We start from the raw sequence: 9787 nt of genomic DNA on the forward strand, positions 1-9787 counted from the left end.
GCTACGCAAGTCACACAATAGATTTCATATGTTATATGTTAATGTGTTAGTAACGCGTGGTTAGTCCGCCATACAATAAATCCTATGTGTTAGTAAATGCCTTATGTATCATGTGGGTTAATTTGTCATAATAAAGTCTGTGTTAGTCACATGCCTGATCAAACAATGTTTTACTATATATGTAAAGAATATATTGTGATTATTGGTTAATCTTCTATATAAATGCGTGTAAAATACACTGTGAGTAATAAAAATGATCAAATACAATGTGAGTATTGGTTAATGCATATAAAATACAAGGTTTCACACAATGATTATGTAATTATTGATACTAAGTTAAGTAATCATAACTGAAAGATATTTGTCAATACACCCAAGGTATAATAAACAGTAAACTCTTCACTCCTTCACTAAATTTATTCACTTCTTCACTGAATGTACTCACTCCTTCACTCTTTCTCTGAATTTACTCACTCCTTCACTTAATTTACTAACTTCTTCACTGAATGTACTCACTCCTTCACTCTTTCTCTGAATTTACTCACTCCTTCACTTAATTTACTAACTTCTTCACTGAATGTAACTTACTCACTCCTTCTCTCTTTCTCTGAATTTACTCACTCCTTCACTCTTTCTCTAAATGTAATCACTCCTTCACGCTGGTCGTTATACAGACCGGCCTGTCGGCGGTGGCGCTGCTGTTCGCTGTACGTCTTCACACTGCGGGCTGTTTCACAGTTAAAGTGGTTCTTCGTTTATCTTAAACGGACCCGGACCGCTAATCGGTAAGTATTGTGCAGACACGGACTGGATTAATCACAGTTTAAAGTTAGTGTGGATATAATGCGGTTTGTTAGTGGAAGTCATTAAATCGCCGGTAGGCTAGCTGTTTGTTTTTAGCATTAGCAGGCCCGCCGCGCGACCGCGGATTTTCCTGATCAGCTGTACCGGCTAAAGCCTACCACTCAAGGCCAGCAGCACTGCTCCTAAAGCCGCTCTTTGTATGGTCTGAACACGGAAAGCAACACCAGTAACAGTAAAGATAAAACACGCTGACTGTTCAGTGTTTGTGTAACTTTGTTTGCATTATAAAAACAGCTAATATCTAACTTACAGTTTAGTTGTTTAGCAGTTAGTTAGTGACTTCTGCTTCAGTAGCTAACTATCAGACACAAGCAGCTCTGCAGCTTCGTGGAGTTCCACTGTAAACAGTTTAAAGATGTTTCTTTAGCAGAAACCGATTTAGTTTACCTACAGTATTTCTTCTACCTGTAAAGCTTTTAGTATCTCAGCTCTTATGTATAGCTCTCAATATCAGATAGATGATTTTTTGTGTGAAGTAAAATAATGTATTGCTTTCAAACTAAACTTCTGAAGAGAGTAATTGAACATATGGTATTGTGCGTGGTGGGTCTGTGATGTAGTTTAATGTGTAAAGTAGCTTTTTTTTTTAAATCACCTCCTAGTGTTACACTCTATCCATCTTATAAACTCCACTTCTCTACAGGAAGTGTAAACCTACAGATGTTTTGTTTAGGCTTCTTCAGTGGTCTGAACCCCTCAGGACCACATTCATTCACACACTGATCCTGCAGGGTTCAGTGAAGTAATAAAATAGACAGTAAGTGTTGGAGATGGTTTAATGACAACTGATGCTGACAACTTTTATGCAGATGCGGATTTTATTTTCCAGTAGGACCTAGCACACTACCCGCACTGTCAAAAGTACAAATTGGTCTTATTGGTAATATTCAAATTTTCAGAGATACTGAGCTTTGGGTTTTTATTGGCTGCGTAATATGAGTTTAACATTTTGAACTAAATTACTGAAATAAAGAGACTTTTTAATGGTATTCTAATGTTTTGAGATGCACCTGTATGTAGTTATGTTCCTATGCCATGCCCACTTTACTTTTCTGCTGTTACCTTTATCATTGTCGTGTGGTTACTCTCAGAGGTGGAAAAAGTACTGAAAAATTGTAATTAAGTAAAAGTACCTTTACTTTGCTAAAAGTACCCATTTAAAAATCTACTCGAGTTAAAGTAAAAAAAGGACTCAATTTAAAATGTATTTTGAGTAAAAGATACATAGTTACATTTATGTATTTGATGTAAAAAAGTACAACAAATCATAAATTAATTATTAATTAATTCATAAATATAAATTATTATTCCACATAATAATTTGGACCTTTCAGGCAGTATTTGCTCAGACCACCCAATAAAACATTTTCAAGAACAAGTGAAATGACCTTTTATCAGCTTTTATTTATTTTTTAAATCATTTAATAGGTAGCTAGCTGCTAAGCTACTAGCGATTTTTTTATTAATTTTTTTATTTTATGCTTGTTATAAAGAAAATGGCCATACAACATTGAAACTACACATTAAATTATGGTGATATAGTGGTTATTGTATTTTTTTACATGGAAAATACTAAAGTGTATGCATTTCTTTGGTGGCTTGTGCTCCATCTTGCCATCTTGTTATTCTCATAGCTTACTATGTGGTGTATGCCCCTAAAACCTTAGGGTCACTTTAAATCCATATCTATATTCCTAGTTAAGAACTACAAAAAAATATTAAAACTGTAGTTTGACTGTAGTTTTTTTTCCCCTACCAGAGGATTAGAAGATGAGCAAAGGCTGTGGCACAAAAAAGAAGCTGCCCCCAGACAAGGCCATGGAGTCTTTTGACGATGGGGTAATGGGAGAGGTAAAACTTCTCTTCAACAAAGTCAGAGCCTACAGTCCTCCACCTGGAGCAGAATGGAGACTGCCTGACCCAAGTGTGGTGCTCTGTCACCAACCATCGAGCCACCCACATCTGCAGGCTCTGAAGCAGTCTCTAAACGAGGTGAAGAATCAACTCAGCGACAAAGACTTGGCCGTGTGGCACCAGCACACCTGCTCCACCAACCGAGCTGGCACTGTTACAGCTCACCTTCGTGGAGCTGTCAATGCAGAACTTTGCACTCAGGCCTGGGCCAAGTTCTACGAAATCTTGGGCACCTTCGATCTTCTCCCGCAAACTGCGCTGCAGATCGGCGAGTTGAATTCTGTCCACTTGTGTGAAGCTCCTGGGGCTTTCATCGCAGCCCTGAATCACTTCCTCCAGACCAGTGGGCTGCACTGTGATTGGAACTGGGTCGCCAACACACTGAATCCATATCATGAAGCCAATGAGCGGAATAGCACTATCGCAGACGACAGGCTTATAGCTCACACTCTGCCTTGGTGGTTTTTCGGCTCTGACGACACAGGTGACATCATGCTGCAGAAACATCTGTTGGAGCTGCAAGGATTTGTTGGCAACATGCACAATGTGGACTTGGTCACTGCAGATGGCAGCTTTGATTGTCAGGGAGATCCAGGTGAGCAAGAGAGTCTTGTGGCCCCGCTGCAGTATTGTGAAACTGTGTGTGCACTACTGCTGTTAGGACCTGGAGGATCATTCGTTCTGAAGATGTTTACGTTGTTTGAACACTCCTCTGTGTGCCTTCTCTTCCTTCTGGTCTGCTGTTTTTCGTCGGTGCACATTTTCAAACCTGCCACCAGCAAGTCGGGGAACTCTGAGGTGTACGTTGTTTGTTTAGGCTATAAAGCCAAAGAAGTAGTCCGGCCACTTCTGTCAAAGCTGATTCGGAACTATGGGCCTGATATAGCATCCAAGGCAGCGATGTTTCCAAACAGCAGCATCCCAGACTCTTTTCTGAGGCAGCATGAAGAGATCTGCACATTTTTCCACTCTCTGCAGATTAACACCATCCAGGAGAACCTGCAGCTTTTCAATACCATGAGTGATGAGCATCGCAGGAGACTGGACAAACTCAGGGAGTGTGCTGCACAGTCCTACATCCAGCGATTTCAGGTACAGTCAGGGGTGGGGCATTAAAGGTCTTATCATATACAGTGGCGTGAAAAAGTATTTGCCCCTTGCCAGTTTTTCGTTTGTTTTTGCATTTTTGTCATTCATACGGTTTTCATATTATTAAACAATCTTTAACTTAAGACAAATATAACCTGAGTAAAAATAAAAATCACTTTTTAAGTGATTTCCATTTTTAAGGGAAAAAAACTATCCAAACCATTTTAGCCCACCATAAAAAAAACTTTTTAAATCACACTTTTTAAAAAGCTAAGTTCAATTTCACTACTAGCTACAACCAGAAGTGGCCTAGTCAAAGTCTTTTAAGATGCTGTGGCATGATCTTAAACAGGACCGAAATGCTGGAAAATCCTCTAATGTGGCTGAATTAAAACAATTCTGTCAATAAGAGTGGACCGAAATTCCTCAATGGAGATGTGAAAGACATAATCATAGTTATCATTAAAGCTTGATTTGCAGTTGTTGCCGCCAAGGGTGGCACAACCAAGTTATTAGGTTTAGGGGGCAAACTTTGGTTTGGATGTTGTTTTTTTCCTTTAATAAACAAAATTGTCATGTAAAAAGTGTTTTTTATATTTACTCAGGTTATCTTTGTCTGATATTAAAGTTTGTTTGATAACGGAAAAATATCAATATGACAAAAATAGCAAAAACAAAAGTAATCTGTAGGGGGCAAATAATTTTTCCCCACCAGTGTATATGTTGTTCTAAAAATGTTCTAAAATAATTGATGGACATAAACATGCACATAATTCTGAAGTGTTCCCATTGCACTAAAACTATGTGCACTGTTATTTTTTTTTGGCAATCTTAGGTGCAGTTTCTTCCACGAAAACGCTGGGTGTGTCGAGGTGGACCGATGAACTGGGGGAAACCATGCCAGAGGAAGCAGATGGGGTCTTTCAATCAGCGTAAAGAGATTAAGTTCCAACAGTGGAGGCAGCGTCTTGCCCAAGGACCTTACTGGACCTGGATAGAGGAACATTGCCAGGGTGTTGAAGGTCATGGTGTTGTTTTGAATGGGCCTTTAATTGAGGGTGATTTAGATGCGTGGTTTACTCGTGTGGGATCTGCTCTTCCAAAAGTGTGCAGCTCCACTTTTTGTGACCAGGACTTGTTAGATCTCCTCAACGAAGCTCTAGAAGAGGGTGCACTTTTCCCACCGGGACAAAGGTGTGCCAAAAAAACAGCAGCATGCTGCTCTTGCAGTTTTCAATCTCCTGAGTCAATACTGACTGAATTCTGTCAAAGCCTGAATGTTACTTCGTGTGTGCTGGTGGGGAACCCTGCATGGCAAAAGATCCATCTTTCAGAAAATGTTCCACAGCTACAGTTTTGTGTAGGACCTTCCTACCCACAAGTTTTTGTTTCCACTTTATATGATGGACACCCAGATGATCAACAGCAGCTTCTCAGTGGCGTGCTTGCTGCTTTGCGCGGCCTTGTGAAAGGATCGACGTTGGTGGTTCCATTCTGTTCGGCTCTAACTCGTTTCACTGCCTCTCTGATTCTCGCCCTTCATCTCTGCTTCCACTCCATCAGCTTCCGCTGCCCATCTGCCGGACCCCCTGCAGTGCTAGTGTGTGGGGGTTTCTCTGTGTTCCCAAGGGTTTTTACTGTCCTGCAGGAGGTTCTGGAGGAAATGAAGGGTTTGGAGCATGGCAGGCAGCTTCTACAGTTTGCACCAATGGAAGACCTCACTAGAGGAGCTCTGCCGGACTTTCTGACCAGCTTCAATAATACTGTCATGAGGCAGCAGCTTCATATCTTAATGCAGACTGGGCAGGGCAGGTAGCACCATCTGGTCAAGCCACTGGTTAAGTACCAGTTTTTGAAAGGGCTGCACAATACAATATAAAGTCGGTTGCTTTTCCTTTTCTTTTCCTTCACAGATAATGATGTGATGACGGGAATACTAAGTGGTTTATTCTCATTGTTCTTGGTTTAAAAATCCACCTCATCTGTTGGGGAGCAAATTACCTGAGAGCTGAGACAGGTGTGTTGGAGCAGGACCGTTAATGTTATTTGGTTTGGGAACACTATTCTGACTAGTGTTTTTTTTTTCCTTTTCAACTGAACTAAAATATTTACTAAATACTAAAAAGTAAACTGTTTACATTGATTTATGTTGCACTTTAATATACACTGTAAATGACTGGATACCATCTCAGTTTAATTGACCTAAATCAAAGGTGTTAAGTACACACCATATAGACAAAAGTATTGGCACACCTGCTCATATTCTTTCTTTTGTGAAATTAAAGGTATTATAAAGAGTTTTGTTGAAGTAACTGTCTCCACTGTTCAGAGTAGACTTACTACTAGTTTCTGTACTCGCATTGATGTGAAGATTTTTTTTCTTTGGAGACAATAAACACTGATCCACAAGAACCCAAATTATTCTAAAGTTTGAGTGGAATGCCATAATTCCAAAAAACACAGTTCCACTGCTTCACAGCAAAATACTGGGGGTTTATACCCCTATAGCCCACACCTGGCATTAGACATGGAGCCAACAGGCTCATGTTTATTCATCTGCTCCAGAGATTGGCAGAGCTTGTGGCAGTACTTTTTTTTTTACAGGGGGTAGACAAGCTGTGGGTGCAGCTTGCAGTATCTGAATGCATTCAGTATAAGGAGTGTCCCTAAAGATTTGAACTTATGGTAAATATGTTTTAGACTTGTTTTAAGCACTGTTTTGCAGCAGTTGGAAATGATGCTGTTTGATTTCTCATGTGATTTTGTTCAGCTGACTTCTGATATTAAATTTATTTTTCTTTCTGGACACATGGATGGTTGTTTCATCTGTAACATGCTGCTTAAATCTCTCAGTAAGTACTAAAAAAACAGGTGCTGGATAAATAATAATGTTTAAAATAGTTTGTTAGCTCACAGATTATTGTAGATTCTAATTTATTTTATGAAACTATGATTCTAAAGAGCTGTGGGTGGGTTTGTATTGAGGCACTGTATCTCAGAGTGAACAACTAAATGATCAGGAATCTGGAAGAAATAATGTATTAGCTCCCGTCAGATATGAACAGCAATTCTAACAGACATGTCACTTATTACTTACATGCAGTTTAGCCTATATGCAGCTAACACGCGCACTGCTTACATACACATTGCTTTCACACACACACACACCGCGTACATACGCACCGCAGCACATACACATGCAGCACTTACATACACACTGCTTTCACACGCCCTCCCGCACACGGCCTACCTCCCACACTGCAGCTCCTTGTGCACATTCATGTTTAATGCACGGGTTCTCTGGTTAAACTGGGAGTTTGATGGCCACTGCTTTAGTCTTATTAGGTTTGTGTCAAGAGTTCTGGTCCATGAAAGAAAAAGACGAAACGTCTCACACAGCAAATTAAATTATATACATCATGCAGCAATTTGGAATGCCATGAAAAGACTCAAAAAAAAAAAAAAAAAGTGAATACTTATACTTATATGTTTTTTGTTAATAAATTAGCAAAAAAATATTTTTTATGTCATTATGGCGTATTATGTAGAATTTTGAGGGGAAGAATACTAATTTAATTTTGTTTGGGATATGGCTGTAACATAAACTGTGGAAAAACTAGAAAAAGTGAAGCTCTGTGAATATTTTCCGGATGCATTGTAAGTTTATACGTCAATTAGAACAGCTGGGTACTGTTGATTTATGCTGGATTTGGGACTTGGATGTTGGGAGTTAGGAATGGCATCACAGCAGAGTGGTATTTTTGTTTTTTAAGGAGTTTCTGATTGTTGAATAATGTTCAGATAGTTCTTTTTGTTTATTTTAGTTTGTTTTGCTGGTCAGTTAAGTTTTGTATTAGTCTGATTTAGGCCTGGACAATAATTAAATATCGGTATTTATCGCAATGAGAAATGTTTTAATAACAGTAATATTTTTGTGGTATATCGATATGTATTATTTATAGAATCTGTCACGGACAGACGTTTTTACTGGCGTGAGTTCGCTGCAGAGCTGAACACAATCACATCAGTGTGTGATGACGAATCACACAGGCACATAGCTAGATCGGCTAGGCTAACATTTCTAAAATATATCTAAAATATCCTGCGCTGGAGCCGAGTCTAGGTTAGGCCTGGGTCAGCTTGGTTTATGTTGTAACTAATTTTTTTGTAGTTGATAAAGCCTATAGATTTGTTTATTTGACTGGGATATCATGCTCCTTTTATGTATAAAAAGGCTTTTTGTGTTCTTTATCCTGGTTGAAGCACTTTTGTTTTAATCTGTTAAATTTGTTTACAAAAGAATAAGAAGCTCTGCCTCTGTTGTTATTTAAAGTTATTTGTATTGGTAATATGTATATAGGTTATAGGTTTGTGTTTGGCAGGGATATCGTTTTTATTTTGCTATATGCAAATAAAAGTGAGCATTGATTTATTTTGACCATTTTTATTTTTAAAGTATTATATAGTTTTTGTGAGAAGAGGCTTAAAAGACTTACATTTTCAGACAAACTGCCATATTTATATTGATATCGAAATGATGATGTATCGACCGAAATTAAAGAATATATCGCAAAATACATTTTGGCCATATCGTGCAGCACTAGTCAGAATATGGCTTTCAAGTGAAATGATCAACAAAGTTTAAATAGAAAAACACACTGTAATGGATTTCTCAGACCATTTCCAACTATGGGAAGTGATCTTTCACTATAAGCAAAAGCACTTCAGGTTTCAGTCCAACTTTCATCGAGTTCTGTCGGGTCAGGCTGAAGAAAAGGTTCAGTGACCATATGTCTACATTTTTATAAAATAAAAAATAATTACAATCTAGCAAATTAACAGATAATAACAGATAATATTGTGGCTAAAGTTTTAGTCTGTCATCTTCATTCACCCTTATTCATTTAGGATTCACTTGCAGCTTCTCCTAGCGGTTTATGTTAACTTTATGATATAAAGGAGGAGTTAGGAAGTGGCTCGGCTCTCTGTAACTGTAACCTGGCTCTCAAAGTTTAGATTTGGCTCTTCGGCTTTAGCTTTAGGTCTCCAAATTTAGCTTTATCTCTTCAGGTTTAGCTTTTCCTTTTCTGGTTTAGCTATGGCTCTTCAGGTTTAGCCACCTTCCCAGATTTACCTTTTCTTTCTCAGGTTTAGCGTTTAGAGATGGTGAGTACATACACACTCAAATATAAATTTCATGTATATAGCACTTTTTAAAACAAATGTTTTCGTAAAGCGGCACCTAAAAAGGAAATCACCTATGTGGGCGGAGTCTCTTCACTCTGAAAAATCTTGGAAAATCTTGCCTTGTCTTTCCAGGTGTAAATATTTCCCAGAGACCATATAGACCATCTCTTCTGGTTAGACCTCATGTGGAGCTGATCTGAGTGTGGAACAGAAAGCTCACAGCTGAATCCTCTGTATATTTAATATGCAGCTGGACCTCGTGTTCACACTCGGTTTGTTCATGCTGGAGTCGTGAAGCGTGTTAACACGGTGGATTTCCTCTTCACTCAGGCTATACTGCCAAATATGATGTGTGTACTGTGTGTGTTGTGTTATTAACGCAGACAGTGTTCATGTGTGTGTTCTCACTGCGTCTCTGAGGGGCAAATTAGCTTTTCGTGTTGATCAGTGATGTGGAGAAGCTTCAGTTCATGGTGTGTGTGTGTGTGTGTGTGTTTGTGTGCCTGTTTTTTTTATGTACACTCAGTTGTTAATGAAGAACTTAGTGTGTCTGTGTGCGTTATTTTAACACCGTAAATGCTGCGCTGGGTGTGGGGATGGGGGGTTGGGGCTCAGTACTAGAAGTTAAAAGCATGATAGTGTAGTTACAGTTCAGCTCTTTAAATTATTAAGAATATTCAGACTATAAAAAACGTTTAAGGCAGGATGCAAATGTGAGGCTTTAATTAAGTAA

The 9787-nt window shown here is 38.8% G+C and overlaps 1 protein-coding gene across 1 annotated transcript; it reads left to right on the forward strand.

Annotated features, from left to right (window-relative positions):
- Positions 1–534: 534 nt before the first annotated feature.
- Positions 535–6673, forward strand: cmtr2 (cap methyltransferase 2). Its single transcript, XM_007260234.3, has 3 exons — positions 535–785; positions 2624–3870; positions 4703–6673. The coding sequence occupies exons 2-3, from the start codon at positions 2635–2637 to the stop codon at positions 5681–5683; spliced, it is 2217 nt and encodes a 738-aa protein (XP_007260296.3). The 5' UTR covers positions 535–785; positions 2624–2634; the 3' UTR covers positions 5684–6673.
- The last annotated feature ends 3114 nt before the right edge of the window (positions 6674–9787 follow it).

The sequence above is a fragment of the Astyanax mexicanus genome, chromosome 16 (genome assembly GCF_023375975.1).
Source record: "Astyanax mexicanus isolate ESR-SI-001 chromosome 16, AstMex3_surface, whole genome shotgun sequence".
In the NCBI taxonomy this organism is placed as follows: domain Eukaryota; kingdom Metazoa; phylum Chordata; class Actinopteri; order Characiformes; family Acestrorhamphidae; genus Astyanax; species Astyanax mexicanus.